We start from the raw sequence: 23,758 nt of genomic DNA, 5'->3' as shown, positions 1-23,758 counted from the left end.
TGTTTTAATTAAACATTAAACAATTCTTTCCATATTCACGTTAAGCCTTTCGGTAATCATTGGACATAAGATGAAGCTCTGACACCACATTAACTATTTTATTTATATGTATACATATGCATATGTCAAACTACTCCAGTTTGAGTAAAACTATTAACAAATTAGCACATTTTGCACATAATTTTGCATACTAGTGTAAATACATCAGTTATATATACATGACTTTATCCTGCAATATTAAATATATGTAATTTGCTACAATTTATAAAAGAATATAAAGTATAAAGGTGTGGAATTATATAAAGTATTTGTATAAGTTTTTTTTGTAATTATTCATAGAAACAACATTAATCAAACATCCACATGTGACAAAATGTCCATCACATAGATATAAGATACTTCCATCATCAGGCGACTGCCAGACAGGAAAATCAAGGGAACAAGGATTCCAACGGTAATAAAGAAAAAAGCATAATCTAAGGACTTTATAAGAAAAATATATACACACAACAAAGAACATCAAATAACCAAAATTACAAGCACAAAAAAGGAAAAAAAAATAATGCATAAACAGGACGCAGTAATACTGGGAGGATAGAACAGGTACACCGGTTAAGTATGCGTCCTCTGCTTTTCTAAAAAACAAGAGCACTCAATCAACCTCAAGTATATAAAAAGATGGAACGGTATTTAAATAAACAGTTCGACAAATCCTTTATTAAACATTCAATAAGGTAAATAGAAGTTAAAAATTGACAAAAAAGTAAAAGCAACTCGGATTTTAGTTTTCAGAATCTCATTTTAAATTGGTCAACAAGAAGGCCCAGCAGTTTTGATTTATGGCTCTCAAATTAGTTAAATGTAAACGTGAAATGTAGAATTTCAATAATGGCGAATCTTACTGTTAATTTTTTATCCCCATTTTAAAGTTTGTCCACGTGATCCGATTCAAGAAAATCTGAATCCAAAAGTTAATTTGATGAACTGAATCTGACCAATCATTTTGAATTAGTAAAATGGATTGTAGTAAAGATATATCCGATTGCAGATTTCATTTGTTTGAGAAACCTATGCCTTGTTTAAGATTTTATAACAATAAAAATTCAGGCCCAGATCAAGCTTAAATGGTACTATTTCGTTTGTTCAGGGTTCGACCTCTTATGTTTGTATCAAGCTGCGCTAATGCATCATTGTATTTCTACAAGCAAAATTCTCATTAAGAAATAACATAGACATAACTTGTTATTCAAAGCCTCATTGTTTGTAGTATTTTATTTTGTTCCTATAAGAAAATGTTCTAATAGAGTGTCACGGTTAGAAAATAATAGAAAATGGTACCAAAATGTGATGCAAGATTTGACCAATAAAATATTAATACTCTGAACAACAAAAACACTAAAAAATAAAGAAAATAACAAAAGTGAAAGAAAACGAAAAATGTGAAAATGAACTCAATTTAGTTATTTCAACCTTATACAATAGTTACAATAATCTGTTTAGTTTGAACATATTTTAGTTGTCGAATAACAAAACGGAATGGACACAAGTAAATTCATACTTATGAAGTCCTCTCCACAATACACTATATATATATATATATATATATATATATAGAGAGAGAGAGAGAGAGAGAGAGAGAGAGAGAGAGAGAGAGAGAGAGAGAGAAAGGTCTGAAAAATTCGCAACGATGTTAGAACTGTCAAATTTGCGATGCAAATGTTTGGTCGTTCCCTCCGCGGGACTCGAACTCGTACCCTGTGACATCTATGGCAACACCGCCTGCACAAAGTCCAGCGCCTTAGACCACTCGGTCAGCTAGGCTTTATAAAATATAGCTTTCGCTGGCCGGGTCATTCCTCCTCGTAGGATTAATCTAGGGCTGTAACTTAGTACACGATGTATGGTAGTACGGGTAACCACAGGTAAGCATGTGTATATCTATGGTCATCTCAATAGGTAGCAGGTGCAGATTGTCAAAATGTCTATTCTATAATCATTATATTTTCTACATTCAAAGAAAAAAAAGTTTTAAATCTTCATTTTCATTTCCTGAACCACATCTACAGACATGGACCGAAATAAGTTTGGCTTTGTACAGGTGAAAGTTAAGAAATGATGCCGAACATGTCAGTTGAGTTAAGATTATATTCAATTTTCTTGGGCAATAAGAGTAATGTCTTGGAACTACACGGTCGTACCACCCGATACCTCATAGTGTATGTTTGAAAACACCAATTGAATTAGAATTTCGTATATGTGGATCAAGACTATTCCATTGCCTAATTGTTGCTAGAATGAAAGAATTATTTGTTATAGAGTCGACAATAAGGTAGAACAGTCATCTCCATTACGTAATGGATAAACGCTTAGACCTTGGACCTTAGCAGGAGTGAGTCTAGATAAATATTCAGAAGCACCTTGATTTTGTTCCTAATTTTGTAAATACTGGTAATCCTGAAACAATTCTTGCTGCTTCCAACTGGAGTTGTTCTAGTTTAGAAGCGTTCCAGAACCACTGTTAACCCAGACTTCAGAAGCATATTCGAACAAAGGCCTTATATACACTAGATATAATTTTTCTAAGTTAGTTTTACATAACTGGTATTTCAATCTCCTCAAAACATTTAGATGCTTTACAATTGTTACAATATTTTCAATATGGAGGTTCCATTTGGCGTCGTCACTAAATGTTACTCCGAGGTGCTTATGGGAATGTCAACATCGTTGAGAATAAACGTTATATCCGGAATTCCTACATTTGAGAACATTATAATTTCAGTTTTATCTGGATTGAATGACATTCGCCATTGCTTTGACCAGTCATACAACTCCTGGAGATCATGATCAATTACTGTTTTGATACGCTCATGCCTTTGGTCGGAATAATTAAACGAAGATTCATCTGCAAATAATCAACATAACGAAGTTAGTTTCTCAAAAATGTCATTTATATATATATATTATGAATAACAGAGGACCTTGTGGCACATCCGCACATATGCTACATAAAGGCGACTCAAACGCATTTAAAACAACTCTTTGTTTCCTTGAATCAAAATAACTCTCAAACCAACGATATAAATCATTTCTTATGCCATAAGCCTGCAATTTCTTTAGAAGTCCATTATGTCAAACTTTATCAAAATCTTCAGAATAATCGCAAAAGACAAAACAATTAATTTCTTTTTTTTTCCACAGAGTCAAGTATACAGTTATACGTTTCAAGAAGTTGATGAACTGTAGAATATTTGGGTAAAAACCCTGATTGGTACTTATATATCAATGAGTTTGAGACAAGATGATTGTATACATGCTTGAATATAACCCTTTCCATGACTTTGACAACACAACTTTTTGTAATTTTAACCAATCAGTTTGATCAAGCCTATCTTCAAATTGTTCTTTATTTATCTTATCGTAGAGCCAGACTTTTCGCTTGTATGTCCCGTTGGATTTTTCAGGGCAGTTTATTAATGAAATATAGGCATTGTGATCGGATATTTGCCGTGGAATATCAAAAACATCAGAAAAGCTATACAATAAAGTGGCACTAATAATAATTGGATCAAGCAGAGAGCTACATCGTTCAGTGACTCTAGACTTTGCAATAATATTTTTAAATTAAAATTTTTATTGCTATTGTGATTTACGAGGTCGCAATTAAGGTCACCCGTAATTACAAGATTTTCACTTAATTGGTAACTTAATCCTATTGCATGATTTAATCGTGTAAAGAATAGATGACGGTGGCTTATATATGCAGCGCATAGGATAATTTGTTCACCTTTGGCTCGAATTTCTATCCATAAAGTTTCATCAATGCTATTTTCAAGTTGTGGGATTGGTTTGATAACAATGTTTTCTTTGGAGTAAATTAAAAGAACACCTCCATAACAGTTGCGGTCTTTTCGGATTATATCATTTGAAAAGTTATCAAGAAAAATTTCATCATTTGAAATACTGTAATATAAGTGTGATTCGGACAGTAACAATGTATTATACCTATCAATGAAGTTATCCATGAAATCAAGTTTCTGTCGTAAACTTCGAATGTTCAAGTTACAAAATGATATGTGATTTTCTGTTCTATTGTCTGCGTATGATGGTAGTAGTATACTATAAGTTCTATCATTAGCATTTTTCGGGTGGTGCTGGGTGGTGCACCCAATGCACATGCGCATGACGTCACATCCGGAAGTGAACGATAGAGGGAGGGAGACAGGAAGTGGACCTTGTGTGACCGGAAGTGGACTTAGATGAGAGGACCAATAAAGGGAACATGGAGACCTTTTCATGTAGGAAGGGGGCCTAAAATGTAAGGAGGGAGGAAACGACTTCCATAGGTATCCTCATTAAGTGTCCTAATTGGTGTCATTAGATACTATAAACAGGTAAGTATAAAAAAGAGGGGGTGTATTATGACAAGTGTTATCTTTCTTTGTTGATATTGCTTTTTTATTATTACATTTTCATTATCGTTCATTGTTTTTTGTAATTATTTTTGTACATTAATTGTAATTTCATTGTCTTTGTGTAATAATGTCAAATTGAATGGGCACTTTGAATAGATTTTAAATTTTGATTTGGATTTCTGTGTGTTCAACGGATTGTGTAATTTGAATAGATATCTCACGGATTAGACAGATGTTTGAAACTTTCCATTTTATTGGTGATTTCAATAGCTTTTAACCGCGTTTTACTGTGCTTTATGAATACATTATAGGTGTAAGAACGTGTTGTGTAATGTTTACCACTAAGAAATAATTTTTTATCATTGTTTTTGGTTTAATTATGTTTAATATTTTTTGTATTCAGTTTGAAATTTTGACTAACCACTAATGATTATCCTGACAATTGTAAGCTTTACAATTGATGTTTACATTTGGAACGTTAATAGCTTTTGAATGGTGTATTGCCTTTCATTTTAGATTTTTATAGTCAACCATTTCATCACCTATTACAGACACACTCAACCTTTTCATCGATTTTATCCGTGTTATGGGGCTCTAACGGGTAAATCGATTACTTTTTTTCAATATATATTTTCAATATTTACATGTTGCGTGTACTTGATTTGACCCGTTATGAGGTTGTATTGGGTAAACCATTGATTTGTTGATTTTTTTTCTCTCCATATTTTCATTCGTAGTTTGTTTCCTACGCCCTTTTTGTTAAAGTTTGAGACTTGTGTGCTTGTTTAATTCTTTTCTTTTGTTATTACAAGGAGATTGAACTTTTTACTGCTATGGTATTTTCGATATTTGCATGTCGCACACACCCAAACTTGCTTTGAAGGTATTATGAAGCTCGGGTAAACCGTTTTCTTCTTCAAACTTTCAATGTTTACATGTCGCGTGTACTAGATTTGACCCGTTATGGGCGTAAACCATTCAACTACGGAATATTTTTTTTCTCTCAATATTTTCAATCGTGGTTAATTTCCGTCTCCCCTTTTTTTGCGTATGTATTGTATGATGAGATTTTTATCAGGAGATTGAACTTTTTATTGCTATAGTATGTTTTCAAATTACTTACACTCAAACTTTGACCCGTGTTATGAGGCTCTGATATAAATATGTTTGTTATGCTAACGCTTTTAATAGGTGTTATCGGTTTCTAACTACCCTGTCTTGAAATGAGGTCTTTCTTTAGTCTAGTTTTATTACACAAGATTTCTTTTCTTTTATGTTTTATTTACAATTCACATTCATTGTTGCACTCGTCGGGGTGTCGTCTGTATTTCAAATCCGGTTCCTGCTAAATGGTCTGTTCCATAAACCATTTTTTATTTCTTCCCCATTAAGTAATTTCACAATCTGATCTTCTTATGATTCCGCTCTACTGTGAATCTTCTTGCCGTCCAAGTATCGTTGACGTCAAGGATGTTTTTTCTACCCTATTTAACCTCCTCTTCCTTTCGTTCCTCGGTAACAAGACTTCTGGTGGTGTTCGTTGTATTTCCCATATAGCTCCTCCTTTTTTTATGAACTATCCTCTCACTATATAAGGTTCTGGCACCGTAGATCAATATGATTCATCTTGTTGAACTTTTGTAACTTTTTTGATTTCTTAAGGTCGTTGTTTCGTATACAAGGTTGCGAAATATTCCGCTCTGCTTTCCACTAGTATTTGATATTCTGACGTTGTACGTTTAACGTTCTTAATACAGCTACACGATCTTTGTTCCGAACTCCTCTCTATACAGTTCCATTTATAGGTGTCACATCTGTTTTCTGGTTGGCTTTTTTCTTTCCTCCAGCTGGTCTACCACGAGGTCTTTTTGGGACCTCCTTTTCTTTTGACAGTTCATTCTTTGGTTTGCATTGTGCACGTTCTTTCGTCCATTGCACCTGTATGGCATCACGTCTGATGATCTTTTCTGAATGAATCCCACGACAGGAAAGTATCTTGTAAATCTATTGCTCCAGGTGCGCCCATCTACTTCGCGGGTCATTAACGAAGTGATCACACATCATTTTTCATCTCTATTTATACTTTTTTTCATCCAAGAACACATCCTGAATTTCCCATGGGAAAATGTTGCTTCTCAATCTCAATTTTTCGGGAGTGCCCTGTTTCATGTCGATCAATAAATATCCGTAGGGTTTGGCGGTGGCATACTCGTACGATTTCATAAAGTAGTTTGTCTTTTTTGGGAACATTTGTTGGGCCATGGCATGGCCTGTGTTACGTCTCTGGGATTTTTATACAGAACCTAGTAATGGGCATTCAGACTGTTGGTCCTGTAATACTTGTTTTTGTTGAACAGATTTTGAACCAGCAACATGACACTTATATTTTTATGGTAAGAATATTTCACGGCATGAAATGGTCGTTCAAGTATCCTTTGGGTACGTCGAAAGCAAGGGGGTCGTCTGTCGGATGTATGAAAAACTTTTCGTCAGTTGTGTCCTTTTGCAAGCTTTCTTGAGTTTCATACTGGATCGATTAGCGTAGCCCTTTCATTGAAGTATAAGGGTCTTGGCGTAGTCCATTCATCAATGTATCTTGGTTTTCTTTCCTCAAAGAATACTGGTGAAGTCCGGTCATCGAAGTATCATAGTCCGATACGTCCGTTTGACTGGGTCTTATCTGTGGTTAAGGTCTGTACCTTATCGTATCTGAATTTTTACGGTGAACTAATCTCATATGTCTGTTTAAACTATCCATTCTACTCAAAGACTTTCAACATATGGAACAGGGGAACATGTTTACTCTCCGACAGTTCATGTACAACTGTCACTTTTTCCGGGTTAAACTCGTTTTTATATGGTTTCTAGAACATTGTTTGTACGTGTGTGTGTTTGTATGTACATGTGTGTTTGTACGTGTGTGTGTTTGTATGTACATGTGTGTTTGTACGTAATTGTGTCTGTATGTGTGTTTTTGTATGTACGTGTTTGCTTTCGACGTACCAAAAGGATACTTGAACGACCATTTCATGCCGAGGGCCCATCCCTTTACCAGTGTCATAACAGAGGACCCACTGGAAGTGGAAAACGCAGTTTTTTCTTCGATTCGTACAAAACGTGAAACACATGATGCCTACACCCGATCGAATAACGTTGTGCTACGATGTGTACCAGACCATTTATGGAACCATGGAGGATGTCGACTTTGTACAAGGACTCCCCGACCTTGATACCTTGGATTCCAGAGACAAACACTTGTTTTATCTAGACGATATGATGAATTCGGTCACCGAATCTATCTCGCATCTCTTCACGAAATATTCTCACCATAAAAATTAAAGTGTCATGTTGCTGGTTCAGAATCTGTTCAACAAAAACAAGTATCACAGGACCATCAGTCTGAAATGCCCATTACTTGGTTCTGTTTAAAAATCCCAGAGACGTATCACGGGCCATGACCATGGCCCAACAAATGTTCCCCAAAAAGACAAACTACTTTATGAAATCGCACGAGTATGCCACCGTCAAACACCAAGGACAAATTGAGATTGAGAAGCAACATTTTCCCATGGGAAATTCAGGATGTGTTCTTGGAAAAAAAATATAAATAGAGATGAAAAAGGATGTGTGGTCACTTCGTGAATGACCCATGAAGGAGATGGACGCATCCGGAGCAATAAAGATTTACAAGGTAGTTCTCTGTCGAGGGATTCATTTAGATGAGGTCACCAGACGTATTGCCATACACGTGGAACTGTATAGAGAGGAGTTCGGAACAAAGATCGTGTAGCTGTATTAAGAACGTTAAACGTACAACGTCAGAACATCAAATACTAGTGGAAACCAGAGCGGAATATCGTGCATCCTTGTATAAGAAACAACGACCTTAAGAAATCAAGAAAGTTACAAAAGTTCATATTGATCTACGGTGCCAGAACCTTATATATTGAGGATAGTTCATAAAAGAAAGGAGGAGCTATATGGGAAATACACTACCAGAAGACATGTTACAGGGGACAGAAAGGAAGAGAAGGTTAAATAGAGTGAAAAAAACATCCTTGACGTCAACGATACTCGGAAGGCAAAAAGATTCACAGTAAAGCGGAATCATAAGAAGATCGGATCGTGAAATTACTTAATGGGGAAAAAATAAAAAATGGTTTATGGAACAGACCATTTAGCAGGACCCGGATTTGAAATACAGACGACACCCCGACGAATGGAACAATGAATATGAATTGTAAATAAAATATAAAAGAAAAAAAATCTTGTTGTGTAATAAAACTAGACTAACGAAACACCTCATTTCAAGACAGGGTAGCTCAAAACCGATAACACCTATTAAAACCGTTAGCGATAGCATATCAAACATATTGGGGGGGGGGAGGGTCCAGGGATCTTAAATATGAAAAAAAATAAGTATATATATAGTTGTGCTTTATATTTCATAGGAGTTTAAATGGGGAGGTTGAAGATTTAAATTTACACAAGATAAACATAATCTTATCAAACGAAGAAAATGAAAATATAATCGTCAGGTTACTGCATTAAGCTAGTAATGGCGTTGAACAATGTGATGCAGTCTCTGTCTGGATTGATATTTTTGACGAACTGCTTCATCAGAGACTCTGAGCCTATGATACATTTCGGATAGTCTAGCAGCAATCCAAAACAAATAACCATGAGTAGACTTTTTCAGTTCATGATTTGCATAACATTCGTCATACCCACAATTATTACATTGTTATAATGCGGAATTTGATGGAGTAGGATTTAGAGGTCTACCTGTCGCAAAAATATAAGCTGTGGGAGAAAAACAAATATTTGGAGAAATACTGAAAAAGAAATAAACAAAAAACAAAAAACACACACAAATTATACATATATACTATCCTACATAATAACACCTAGATGAACTGTCCCGTACTACCATACATCGTGTACTAAGTTACAGCCCTATATTAATCCTACTAGGAGGAATGAACCGGCCAGCGAATGCTATATTTTTTATATAGCCTAGCTGGCCAAGTGGTCTAGGGCGCTGGACTTCGTGCAGGCGGTGTTGTCATAGATGTCACAGCGGTACGAGTTCGAGTCCCGCGGAGGGAACGACCAAAAATTTGCATATCACAAATTTGACAGTTCTAACATCGTTGGGAATTTTTCAGACCTATATATATATGTCAATAAAAATCCAACACGATCAGATTTTCACGATATATTTATGTATTCACATCACTAGCGCTTTCATGGCTGCTGCCAATCTTGATTGAAGATTGAACCAGACTTGTTCTGAATTGAGTTAGGTTTGTAGTTACGTAGATTCCATTGTCGTCACCCTTTAGCTGAGACTTACTTGTATATACTAAGTTTTTAGTACGATATGAAATGAATCGAACAATTATCTGTGATTTTCCATTTCGCACTTTTCCTATGACATGTAACCGATCTATATCATTTAGTGTTATGTTCTTTAGTTCGAACTTGTTATTTATAATGTTTTGGACAAGCTTGTCTGTATCAACTGAGTGGACGATTCGACCCCACTCGTCTACAGATTTACACGTGTACAAGTACATTGATGTTGTGAAATCGGAGTCTGGTCCTGCGCGAATATTGCTCCTGATTTTCAAGTCTATACTCAAGATAAGCAATTCTGGATTGACGATACTCCAAGTTCTTGTCATGTTCATCGGCACTTTTAATGGTGTCTGCAGCTGACCTTTGAAGACGTGATATGTCTATATGCTGTCTAGTAATTTTCTGATTTTGATTTTCTATTGTTTGTGCTTGTTTATCTATTTGTTCTTTGACAGGTTTTACCTCTTCACTAACCCTTTTGTGAACCTCCTCTTCAATGGTTGTAGATAGTGTCTTGTTAATGTATTGGCAAGAACTGGAATAATTGAACTCAGTACCTCTTTGCTTGTTAAAGCATCTTTAATTTTTTCGACAAGAGTTTTTCTAGTTGACGATTTTTTTATCCAGACGAAGGTATCTGAGATCACCGATCGAGTTGCGACGCCGAGTTTGTCGTTGGGTTTGTTTTTGTGTGGCAGGCAAAGTATCAGGTCTGTCAGGGATAACTCTCTTATTTCCACTGGTGGTTCATAGTAATGATGGAGTTTCAGGGATGGGTTGTGAAAAAGATGAAAGACTATCTAGCATATCTCTTGTCAAAGAATCAGCCATGTTTGTGTCACCCATTTTGACCTTCGACTGTTTACGAAATGTTTAACAAGTTATTGTCTATTTAAATTGTTTTTGTTGGTCTTTCCCTTGTAATATATATATATATATATATATATATATATATATATATATATATATATATATATATATATATATATATATATATATATATATATATATATATATATATATTTATCTTTATAACTTGAGATTACTTAATCTGTAAATCCTACACCAACATCCCAAATGAACGTGAGAGATCAATGGTAAAGGCAAACAATTAACCAAACTATATGCCAAATGCAAACTTCTCATTCCGTACTGTTCTTTGATATATGGTAACATCCCTTCAGTACGTTCGTGTGGAGTTTTTATATGAAAGAAATACCTAGGTTACACGGACTATTTGTACCGTGTAAGATTTCTTACATTCAGGCTTTTTGGAAAGAGTTATATGGTACTACAAGATTAAAGTCATCACTAATAAGGTTTAATGGTCGTCATAATGAAACTGTGAATCTTTATGGTGTATGTATCCATCTGCATCATGTTCACTGTGTCATAGTTTCCCTTTCATTTTTCGTCTACCTGGACGTGATATTTTATAAGCAACTCCGCGGGTATTTTTTTTTTTAGAAAAACAGAGGCCGCTTCCCATACCGGTCTACCTAATCGATATTCCCATTTGTTAGTAGAATCCTGGTTGCTCATTAACTTTCTCTGTCTAGTCATATCCTTCGAATATATGCGGTTGATTACCCTGAAATCTTGGTTCCGTTGATTCTCAGTACAGGGAGAGTGACCAACCCGACGTTAAGAGCGTTAAATTTATGTTTTTTTTTCAATGTCTGCTGTACTACCTAATACTACTTAAAACTTAAGTGTACTAGTCATGGTGTTCAAGGAAGTAACAGCTAAACGTACAATGTAAGTTGGGTTATGCTTTTATACATGTTCGGTTGAATTTAACATTTCCCATTTCGTTGAAGTAGTTAAAGGATATTTAATGTTTGTAGGATCTACGAGTCTTGTATCATGAAGAATATATTTTTTGTTATGATTCTGAGTCAAGGTAGGTTCTATTTAGTTTAATATCCTTAAGAATTTTAGTTTCTGTTTTCCAATATAACTTTAAGAAAGTTGCGTTATTATTTTAATTTTAAGATGACATATTTAAAACAAGCCATCTAACAGCTACCTGTTGAAAGAAGACATTTTATACCTTGGCCGGAGGACGGGGTAAAACCAAATCGGAGGACACTTTCTAATGCGAAGGAAAAACAGCAGTTTCTATGACTTTCCGAATTAATTCGGAGGTTCAATGACGTCGCAGCTCAACTGAGTCATTCAACCAGAAAAAAAAACACTGCCAATTTAAAAAAAAATAATAAAATAAAATAAATAAATAATAAGAAATAAAAAACAACAAACAAATAAAAACAAATAATCACACACTTATAAAAAGTTTCAACCTTCCCAAAAGACATTATGCACATCAACTGCTCTGGTACATCCAAATGTAGAAATTAGACCAGGCACATTGGCGATCTTTCCAAATACGTTATTTTGTTATTTTGGTAAATGTTAATATTTTGTTTACGATATGTATATATTTTTTACGTTATTGCTATATGGGTTTCGAATAAGAATTGGAAGAAAAGTATACCATTATAATTTAGTTTGTGAGAATCAAAAAAATAATTTGGTATCATGAAACGATTCTGAATTTGATGATTTGTATTAAGATATATCAGCCTTAAATTTTCAAGATTCAGATAACGATTAAAAGGCATTTATAGTTGTATTATCAAAGAAATCTTTACTTATGAGAGTGCCAATTTATTCGCGAAGGTCTGGCCATAAATAATGTATAATAAATATATTATGAAAAACGATTGAGCATTCAGGCCACTAAATTGGATAAAACTAGTAACAATTACAATGCTGATTTTTGTTTTTAGAAATACTTAATCGAATAAAACAAAGCAAGTGGAAACGAAATTTTATACCTCAATCGCTCTTTTTGAGCAGTCAAAATGCATTGACCGTATAGCTACAAGTGATGTACCGTCCATTAATGAATATAACTTTTCAGTTGTGACGTCTAAACGTAACATTGTTTTGAACGGTTGCAAAGATGTCGTCTGCTTTGCATAAAAAACACCATTTTTATTTTTACAATTTGTTGCAGTATAAAGACAATAACAGTGCTCTGACAACAAAAAAAAATATTAATATACGAATTCGGCTCGAACCGGATAAAATGTTCGGCATTTCTCCGCGGTTTTAAGGTTCAACATAATAAAGAAATATACGCCAAATCAAGCACACCATGATAAATTCATAGTGTAAAAACTGATTAAACAACAACAACAAAAACAAAATACAACATTATGTTCCGGGCACACTCTACACATTGAAGTACTTTTATTTTTGACAATTTCTTTTCTGGAGATATTTTATATGAGTTTAAACAACGCATCGTGTGTTAATGTAGCATGATAGGTCAAGCACATTTTCGTAAAACTGCACATTCTTAAAATATATAGTCAGTTATGGTTAAAAAGTTTCGGAAGTGCCAAACCTATGAAAAAAGTATTTCTTCATAGTCAAAGTACACGAATTAAATACTTGTTTTCCAGTGTCCTCATTAAATGCTGTAAGCATCTATGTCAGTGATGTAAACTCTAGTTGGACCAATGCAGCGAACATATGTGAAATCGCCGGGCCTGATGATATATTGAACATAACTATATCCTCCGATACGTTTGTGTGGCTCAACGCAACATTACATTTTACCACATGGACTCTTTATCGCGGTATCTTTAGATTTAGATCTATTTGTTTTATTTACTTTTGAAAGTTGCATTACATTAATTAGAAACTAACTGTATCTATTTTTAGTAATACCATATCTGAAACTTTTTTTCCGGCTTTTATTAAATTCGATTTGTTCAATGTGTTATAGATCTCCATTTTCCTCCTACGTCTACCCCGGACTTTATCTTTTTAGCAGCTCGGCGGGTGTTTCTAGAAAAGCAGAGGACACTTATCCTACCAGTCCATCTGGTCAATGCTTCCAGTTTTTAGTAGAGTCCGAGTTTCTCCTCATTTTTGCTTATTTGTACATATTATTTTGGTTATGTCATGTTTTTGTTGTGTATGATCATTTTCCTTGTCTTTTCTTTGTCCCTGGATTGCGGTTTTGATTTCCGTTAGAATCTTGTTTCCCTTGATAACTCATATACATAGGAAAAATTGTAACTTGCGTATGGGAAGATAGTAATGCCTAGGGCTGATTTGGTGAATTTGGTATTACTTATTTGTGTATAAATACTCAAGAAATCATAGTTTTTCTTTCCTCTTTCGTCTACCCTGGACTTGACTTTTTATGAGCAACTCGGGGGGTGTTCCTAGAAAAACAGAGGACGCTTACCCTATAGGTGCACCTGGTCATGCTCCAATTTTTAGTGGAGTCCGAGTCGCTCATTTCTTTTATTGCCTAGTTTGCATGATTTGGGTTGCTTTGTGTTCTTTGTTGTGTGTGTCTGTTTTACATGTCTGGTCTTTGTCCCTGGATTGCATTCCTTTGATTACTCTATAACCTTGGTTCCCTTATTTACTCTTTCATATAAAACCATGATCTTTTCAAAACATGAAGTCTTATTGAAAAACTTATAATGACCTTATGATGACCATATACATGTTTTTCCATGAATTAATTAGGTAGTCATGAACGTATGCTTTGCATATGTATTTCATTTTGCACCTGAACACGTGAGAAATATTTGTTTTCCATGTGTACGACGGACAACAGAATTATGTCAATCAAGAGAAACAAGTTTTCAAGACATAATTTCTTGGTTTGGTGCATAGCATCATTTGTTAATAATCAATTTCTAATCATTTCAGGTTGTTTAATATTTAAAACAACCACTATGTATAGTATAAATGATATAGGAAGACAGCATACGAAAGATCCATTTCTGTATTGCATTAAAACGTGCTCTTCATCAAAATACTTTGGCTTACAGGTATATATATATATATATATAAAATACTTTAGGTGTGATTCTAGGTTTCTCAAACCAATATTAAGTATGCTAGATACAAGGTAATAAATGTCATTTATGTGACTTCGTTGAAGAAATTCTCAAATCTCTCTGTAGTAATGATAAAGAACTATTTTGAATTGTTCTGACAAAGTTTCTAGTGATGCCATTTCCATTCACATTGAAAACAAACTCTTTACTCCATTTCGAGTACACATTTATAATGCTGATTGTATAATTTCTTTCCATCTTTCTGTATGAAGGCCATGATCATCACAATGACATGGCTTAATATCGGGATATATATGGAATTTTTTATTGAACAGTGGCATTCTATAGTCGCTAAAAACTTTTGTCAATATGTGTCGTTCTACCATGTATTTGTTAGAAAACAAAATTATTCATAAAAAAATAAACTAATTTCAGGAAACAAAATGCATCTGTTTGGACACCGAGAACAGGTCTAATATTTTAAGTGTGTGCGACCCCATTCCATGTCCGAATGATCACAATTATTTGTGTGGTACCCCCTCTGAAAACAACTTTGCAATATATAAAATATGTAAGTTTTGTACAATCATTTATTAGTGATAGATAGATAGATATTTTGTGTTTACATTTTTTTAGAAAATCGGAAAATGCATAATATAAATTAATGGTATATAAACACTTGAAATAGCTTACTAAATTAAAAAGTTGATATCATTTTATATACCAATCGAGTCAACATAATATTATTTGAATTATTGCATATAAAACGTCGTACTTTGCAGTGAACTCAACAAAGCTAAGAGGAGGGGCCTTCAACTGCTTATCAGTCAAAGTAAGTAAAGTAAAGTAATTATTTTGTCAATTTAAGACGTCCTTGACAGGCATTATATTGATATGGAATTATGATATGATTAAGTTGATTTCAATGATAAGTTAGACATATAAAGGACACACACATAATGTAAAGGAGGAGGAAACTGACCCCAATACTTAGCAGACACCATCTGTGGGAGGTTATAATATGATATAGTATAATAAAATTTAATGTGATATAGTAGTCTGAATAGAAACAACACGTGTTATTATAAGCATCAGATATTTTATATATGCTTAAGCAAAATCAGTAAGAAGAAGGTGACACTGTAAGTGATCCACTATTATTTCTTAGCCTATGACAGGCAAAGTTTCCTACCAACCAACTAGATGCGACAAGAAGCTACCTCTGATTTGTCGTGAAGGTAAATATGCATATAAATTTTAACATAAAATATGAAAATATAGTAATGTATAATCATAACAAAAAATATATATATATATAAATCGGTCTTTTGGTATTCGACATTCTTTGCTTATGTGATAGTGTTTACATTTTCTTTGATTATTGTCGTCAATGCATTTATCTGATCTACACATCGGGATTTGAGATTGGAACGGGTAGCAATAAATTCTGGAAAATATAGTAAGCATTTGTGGTTTTGAGGTATATTCGATTATATACTTTTTCGATTTTTTCAATGGTTATCCTCTTATAAGCTAATGATATCTGGACATAAAAGCCTCAATTGTTATTAACTCACATAAAAGTAAATGTACATTATAATGTCATACTGAACTAAACTAAATGGAATTATGAGGAACAACTAATGTTACTATGGGAACTATTATTTTGTTTTGTTGTTTGACTATTTTTAGTCTCTCCTAGTTAAAGAAAAAAAAATTAATTTACAAAAATATAGACATTTCTTTCGCAAAAATTATGTAAACTAATTATTTGAAGTACCAGAATCGATCTTTTAGTGACAAGTAGAACAAGTTGTCCGGGCATTGATTTCGTAATTTTGATATAATTAGTATTTAAATTTGTAAAAACTTCAAACTCATTTTGCAAAGCCCATGTTGCAGATCGAAACGAGAACGTTGTGTTTATTTTATTTGTAATTCAGTACAGAATATTTAGATACACATTGAAATATTCTACGGTGCCTCGTTATCTCTAAATAATTGAAAATGCACTAAAATGCAACCAATTGTAGAGGCATTTTTGTTCAGTGATTTAATAGTCAACTTTTGTCGGAAAAAGGTTATTTTTTACATTTTTGAAATTTGATACATGTGACCATTATCAAATTATACTTAACAGGTTCATACATATGAATAAACGAACTTGATAAAGAATTCGCATATTCTAATTTCCCAATACTTACAATAAACGATTTCAGTTAAATTACTTATCAAAGTGTATTGGGTCGATTGGTCTATGACCCTTTCTCTAATTAATGCAAAATAGCAGAAAACTTTACCGTTTTTCACTTGATAAGTACAATATTCAAAAACTACATTGATTTATCTTTCCATTGACATATACTATATCCGTATACCCTCTAAACCCATTAAGGTTAGAAAAATCCTTAACCGTCCGCAGCACTAAAATGTGTTTAAGGTGCTGCACATGAAAATGTGTAAAAGGTGTGGCACATGAAAAATAAAACAATATTTTGTTCTGTTGCATTATCCAATATTTATACCTCATGAATTTCAGAAATAACCATCAGTGTTTAAAGAGTAATCAAGGGAACCAAGGTTATAGCGGTAATCAAAAGAATGTAACCCAGGGACAAAGACCAAACATGGAAAACAGACATACACAACAACAAAACATAAGTGACTAAAATGATACATACAAAGTAACAAGAGCAACTCAGACAAAACATTTAGAGGCAAAAAATTTAATAATGAAATCAAAATATTATACGATTTTCTTTTAGAAGCGTCAACGCAGAAGGAATTAAACTGGACTTATGCAAATAAAGATTGTAACGACCCAAAAACCACCAACAACATAAAACTTTTAGATGTAAAGAAAGAATCCTGGACTGCCTATACAAGATCAGTGGAGGAAAATCGTATACCAGGTACATTACAGTACAGAAAGGTCAACGAAAAATCTGTGACTGTCAGTGGAAGTTTGCATTGAATGAAATGATAGTTTACTTTTAAAATAACGAAATTTAATTCCAGTTCGCCATACTCAGTTAAAATCCCGACTCTAAAACATTATACATCGTTGTAACTCCAGAAAAGACGGTACATCTAGATACAGATATATAGTACATGGTAGAAATTCTTCATACCTTGTAAAGAATGATTATAAATCATCTTCCAAATAAACTGAAGAAAATTTTTTTTTAATTCCGTGCTTTTTGATCAACAACAGTGTAGTGGACGCGTTATTCAACAAACGGTTGGCACTCCAGTGCTCCTCTACTCCCTGACCTTTTCCTTCTGTTTAAAGAGGTTCACCTTATAGCTTATCTTATCCAAATGATGACGCCTTTTAGCCAGATCCTTTGATCCCATTTTCCGGTATAAAGATGACGTATTATCGTAAAAAAATTCTATTTTTGGGAATTTTATACATCGCACCAACCCTAATGAACTTGAAATAATGGACACTACAGACACTGTGAAGTCAGTCTCATATCTTGACCTTCACTTAAAAATCGATGGTAAAGGAAACCTTTTGAACAAACTATATGAAAAACGCGATGACTGTTTATTTCGTATTGTCAATTTTCCTTTCATCCGAGGCAAAATCCCTTCAGCAGCTGCGTCATACACAGGTCATACGCTATGACAGAGCTTGCCGTAAGTTTGCAGACTTTTTGTATCGCACTATACTTCTTAAAATTAGACTTGCCGAACACGGTCATGTTGCTACAAGATGGAAGTCATCACTACAGAAGATTTATGGTCGACATCATGAACTCGTGGATCTTTACTGTGTGTATCCATCTGCACCATGAAAACCGATTTTGTCCACCGTGCCATATTTTTGCTTTCCATTTTCGTCTACCCTGGACTTGACTTTTTATGAGCAGATCGGTGGGTTTTTCTAGAAAAGCAGAGGACGCTTACACGGTGCACGTGGTCCATACTCCCAGTTTTTAGGTTCGAGATGCTCATTTACTTTTGTTCCTTTCTGTGTAATATTTTGGTTATTTTATGTACATTGTTGTGTATGTCTGTTATCCATGTCTGGTCTTTGTCCCTGGATAACATTCAATTTGTTTCCGCTAGAATCTTAGTTTCCTTGATTAATTTTTCATTTCAGTCAAAAGTCCAGAATACTGTGTAGCTGCAAAGGTAAACAGGGATGGACGTATAATCAAACAAACAAAAAAATGTGATTCGAATCTACCTGTCCTCTGTAAGGCAAATGAGAACATGGAATCACCATTGCACATTGACGATGTTGATACCAGAGACCAGTCACCTAGTTCGTCAGATGTGACAAAAGAAGATCGCGTAAATTATACACATCTAAGTATGATGTAAAATTTCTAATAGCTTTCAGTTCCATATATTGCATTTGTATATTCAATTGTTTCACAGTTAAAGGAGACATTAAACAGTTACCTTTTGCTAATAATTATAGTAATAAAATCCTTGTATGTTTATTTACAAGAGTGACAAACGATTTTTCACCAGAATAACACTAAGTTTCAGTTTAAAGGATAGTAATTTTTTTCTAACCAATTAATTGTCAGTCCATATAAAGTTCAGACACTGCCTAATGTAGTGGTGATTCATCGGGTAGAACAAATGATGCTTGTTTGGTCTACATATACTATACTTTTGAGTAACAATAGTCCTTCTTGTAAGCATATCTGTATTAAAAAAAAACGTGCATTGATATCCCAATGTTACTGAGTTGATAGTATTAAGAAGATCATATCATGGATGTATTCAAAATGTTTTAGTGCGTTAAATATACCAAAACGCAATAAAGAGAATGTATTACTTTGAAGCTGATTAGTAAAAATATTCATAATTTATGTCTCGCTAAACCAGAAGTTTTATGCTGAAAAATTGATTGACTATAAATAACTGCCAAAAGAAATCTCAAAGCGTCAGCATTGTGATGATTCAAATATTTCAAAATCCAAAAAAATGGCCTAAACTTGAATGCATGAAAAAGAGAAGATTTACATACAAAATTTACAAACCGAATAAAAAAGATTACAGATAAAAAAATTGAAGACGTTACACAAAAAACTAAAGCACAGCTAGCAATTTGAATTCCCACAAAAAAGCTGGAAGTGACATCAGTGCTCCGGAAGTATAAGTTTATACTGCTCCGCATGCAGTACCCGCTATATTGCAAGTAAGTATATTCCGATAATAATATAGCAGCAAGAATACAACTCTGCGACACTTATCAAACACGAGAGCGTAATGATTCAAATTTAACTAAGTATCACGTTGTAAGCGTAGTAGATAACTTGGTAATAATAGACAAATATCCGAAATTGACAAAATTAGATTAAAGTTACGAAAATCCCTATTTTCAGTATTTTTTTTTAATTTGTGAATTTGATCTTCAACTTGATTACTCAAAGCATTTAATCGTGCGATAAAAATCAATATATGGCAAAAATTGTAGTTAAAGATTTGAAAAGAAATAAAAAGTAATCTCTCTCTACGCACTAACATGATATCACGGTTGTTATAGGTAATAGAAAAAAAGTTTTACAAAATTGAAATCTTAAATATAAACATTTAGTTTAGCCGGACCTGTATGGATACTTGTGTACTTCAAATATAAAACATATTAAAGAACATTTTATTGAATTCAGTAAAGTCTCAAACTACAACTAAAAAAGCGTTTTGAAATTGCAAAGCCAAGGCATTGTTACAAGAGCAAAGTCACTAACATATTGAAATGTGCTATGATAAGAAAAAAAATCAATATGAAACACATCCACCTCCGAAAGAGGATAAAATAGATATTGTCTCAACATACTTTAAAAAAAACTGGTAATTTCGACGCACTCTCAGGATAGCGGTGTTATTAATATTGTAACAGAGAACCGTAATGAATCCTATGACCTAGCAACTTTGACTTGTGTCAAAGGAGCACATTATTGCGGTTAGAAGGTGTCCAGTTCGGTGGGTATTGTAAAATATCTTGTCTCATCTTGGAGATTCACATCGTTCGAGCAGATTCTGATGTCGACCGTAAAACCTCTGTAGTGATAATATTAACAAATACTGAATCACTACTGTTTCCGGTTCTATCAATCATGTGGCGAATGGAAAAATGGCAAAAATGTTTCGTTGTATAAGAAGTGTGCGTATACCGGTATCATGGTGTTTTCAATAAACACACCAGTTAATCTTATTCTGTTAATATCATAATAATTTAAGGATTTAAAGTTTTTAAAGATGTGCTTTGCTTATCGTATTATCAGATAAATTAATTGAAAATACATTTATATCGGTATATGCACACCTTTTGCACAAAGAAACTGATACGTTTGCCATTTTTTTCCCAATCGCAACAGGATTAATAGAATCGGAAACAGTAATTGTTATACCATCACCTTTTCAGTATGCTACTTCAGATTAACCAAGACATGAATTATGAATATATATTACTATTCGGCTTCAAAATTACACATTCTCTTCATTATTCGTCGGTATATTTAACGCACTTTAACCTATAGTTGACCATGAAACCTCAGCTCGTGTAAATCATGAAGTAGCACTTTGTCAGATGAAAGATTTGGTGTCGATTAAACATGCAATCTAAGTGGGTTAGAAGTTCGTGCTTATGTTTAACAATAAAAAAGTCTCGCTTGGGCCGGACCTCTTTTATGTTCAGGACAAATTACTAACATTCTAATCCGCGCCCTAACTTGAGATTGGAACTCTGAATGGTCGCAAAGTAACACATGCCTTAGATGGATTTATTTATTGTCACATCGATTTAATTGATATGTATAAATGAAAACCGGACGTTACATCCCATTACAATATAGTGAAGAAATACTTCCATTGTTTTACTTACAACGACTGAATGTTAAGTTTTGCTGGCAAACCCGAACTTTCTCTAGTTTCATTTTAACCACTCCATCAAAACACTGTGAACCAGTAACACGGACACATATGACCAAATGACTAATTTGAACTATGCGGTTTTGGTCATTGGCGATTTTATAAAATATATCAATATATCATACTACGTAATAAACTTCCAGAAGCCGTTATCATATATGTATAGGAAAACAATTAAAAAAAATTGCAATATTTGTGTCGTGTCTTCTTTAAGATTAGATTTAGAAACGTATTTTTGAAAAAAAAAGAATATATGGTAAATGGTAATGACTATATGAATATTTTAAAATCGTGAGCTCATGATGTAATCGAGGATGGATGCAAAAATCTTGCAGACTAAAATAGAAGGCATGCAATTTGATATATTTGTAAATAGATGTATTAAAATGACTTCATTATCTTTTTCTTTTTGTTTTTGTAGTTTATGTTTCAGTTGGATTACTAGGACTTTGCATCATTGTTGTAAGCATAATTATTGGAATATCCTGTTTCAGGTGTGTTTTAAAACTTGTTAAACAGTTTCTTTTGTACTCTGATAATCTCTCATATTATTTGAGGGGTTACTTAGTGTGATTGTGGTAAATTATGAAAGGCCGATATTGTCAATAAAACGATTTTTTAACTCGCTTACAGCGCGTAACACCCGATAAAAACACTTTATAGCGCAATATTACTAGTTGGCCATTACACAAAATTGATTTTTCCTTTTCACTCCTCATACGATAACAAACTTGAGTAACTAGGTTTCATTGCTTGCGTTACACAACTTTTTATTTGCATGTTTGTGTGTTCTGCAGCCCGATTATTACCCTATGTTAATATTCCATGAAGTGTAAAAACAAATACCCTCAGCGTAACAATTAATGTGTAATATTGTGCATTAAGACACCAATGAGTAGTTCCATATCCGGGTTGTTGAGTTCCGAGTCAGCAACCCGGAATGTAAAAGACTTATCAAACGAAGAAATAACGTTTGTAATCGGTATTATTTCGCTTTGACATCACGTGACACTCGTGTCAGATGCTTAACTTAAAACTTAACATTGGACAGATTCAAGTCTCCAGTTGGAGAATTTCTGCCTGAATATTTTCGATCAATAACGGATTTTAACTTTCATTCATTCGTCTATTTTTTGAAGCAATCAAATAATTTATTGAAATACGAAACATAGTACGATGATCACGCAGTTCACCAAATAAAATCTAAATCGGATTTGCCATTTTAGTAATAAACTGACGAAGCGATAAATTCGTCGATTTATTTATTGTAAAGATAAAACTTTTTTCTATTACTAACAGTTCCATAAATAGGGTTCCATAAACTATTTTAAAACCGAAGGAAATAAAGATATTCATATTTTACTTGTAGGAAGCGGAGCAATTCAGCCAAATCCGGCGTTAAAGGATCCAAAGGACAAGGGGATGTTTATGCTGTAGTACAAAATCAATCAAGAAAATTGCCGAAAGTAGAAGAATCCAGTGAAATAGTGGTTTCTAATCCATCTTTTAGTAAAACCCAAGAATTCCCAATTTCTTCATCAACATCTGAGGATGTTTATGATCACACCCACTACACATTAAGACAACAGCTCCAAGAAGAAAGCAACTATGATTCAATGGCGTGTTTAAACTCTAAATTTGAAGAATGCGAAAATGTGTACAATACTGCAAACGAAACAAAGAAATTTAAAATCATTGTAGAAGATAATTCCGAGTACAGTCACCTGGGACAATTAGATGAAAAGTAAATACAGAATGTACCCAAGAAATGATAATGCAGTTACTACGATAACTCATGTTTAACACCTTAATGCAGCATCAAAAGTCCGATGTTGTTCCAATCAATGTGTTAATCAAGCAACTTTTACATGGACCAAATTATCCCCACTATAAACTTATTTTAAAGATAGCTTAATGACGGTGATAATGTTCACCTTTCAATTATTTTACATTTATTTAAGTCATGAATTTCAGTTATACTTTGATTTAAAAAAATATATATGTAATCGCTCTATGTAATATGTTGGGCGCAAAACATCAAGAGACAGGGTAGGGTTACATATTTTATTTCTAACAATGACAGTGAATGTCTGGATATTACAAGAAAAAAAGGCCCTTACATCAAGGTGCAAAGGCTGCAAAATCGTCTACAGTCTACATGCAAAACCTCAATCACAAACAGGTCAATCTATACTATAGGTGACATATCAAAAT

General features: G+C 33.6%; 1 protein-coding gene across 6 annotated transcripts; it reads left to right on the top strand.

Annotated features, from left to right (window-relative positions):
• Positions 1-355: 355 nt before the first annotated feature.
• On the top strand, positions 356-23,558 carry LOC148609247 (uncharacterized). Of its 6 annotated transcripts, none has more exons than XM_088596016.1 (11): positions 356-454; positions 11,621-11,676; positions 13,247-13,423; positions 14,517-14,638; positions 15,083-15,218; positions 15,430-15,479; positions 15,816-15,885; positions 17,413-17,559; positions 18,759-18,971; positions 21,966-22,038; positions 22,914-23,558. In XM_088596016.1, exons 2-11 carry the CDS (start codon positions 11,640-11,642, stop codon positions 23,290-23,292), a joined length of 1,404 nt encoding a protein of 467 aa, XP_088452142.1. In that variant the 5' UTR covers positions 356-454; positions 11,621-11,639; the 3' UTR covers positions 23,293-23,558. The 6 variants fall into 6 exon arrangements, with proteins under 6 accessions (XP_088452142.1, XP_088452143.1, XP_088452147.1 ...); XM_088596017.1 differs by lacking the exon at positions 356-454 and adding an exon at positions 4,210-4,391; XM_088596015.1 differs by lacking the exon at positions 356-454 and adding an exon at positions 11,436-11,531.
• Positions 23,559-23,758: the final 200 nt, after the last annotated feature.

The sequence above is a fragment of the Perna viridis genome, chromosome 8, assembly GCF_037379345.1.
Source record: "Perna viridis isolate PV_CMFRI_1.1 ecotype Kerala chromosome 8, ASM3737934v1, whole genome shotgun sequence".
In the NCBI taxonomy this organism is placed as follows: domain Eukaryota; kingdom Metazoa; phylum Mollusca; class Bivalvia; order Mytilida; family Mytilidae; genus Perna; species Perna viridis.
Note: the sequence above shows the minus strand (reverse complement) of the source record. Positions and strands in the feature narration are given on the sequence as shown.

Bases quoted from the DNA above. Each gene is read 5' to 3' on its own strand.
- LOC148609247 (XM_088596015.1), top strand. From the start codon at position 11,497: ATGGTGTTCAAGGAAGTAACAGCTAAACGTACAAT. The intron at 11,677-13,246 runs GTAGGTTCTATT...CTTGTTTTCCAG, and splicing joins TGTTATGATTCTGAGTCAAG to TGTCCTCATTAAATGCTGTA. The intron at 18,972-21,965 runs GTATGATGTAAA...TTGTTTTTGTAG, and splicing joins CGTAAATTATACACATCTAA to TTTATGTTTCAGTTGGATTA.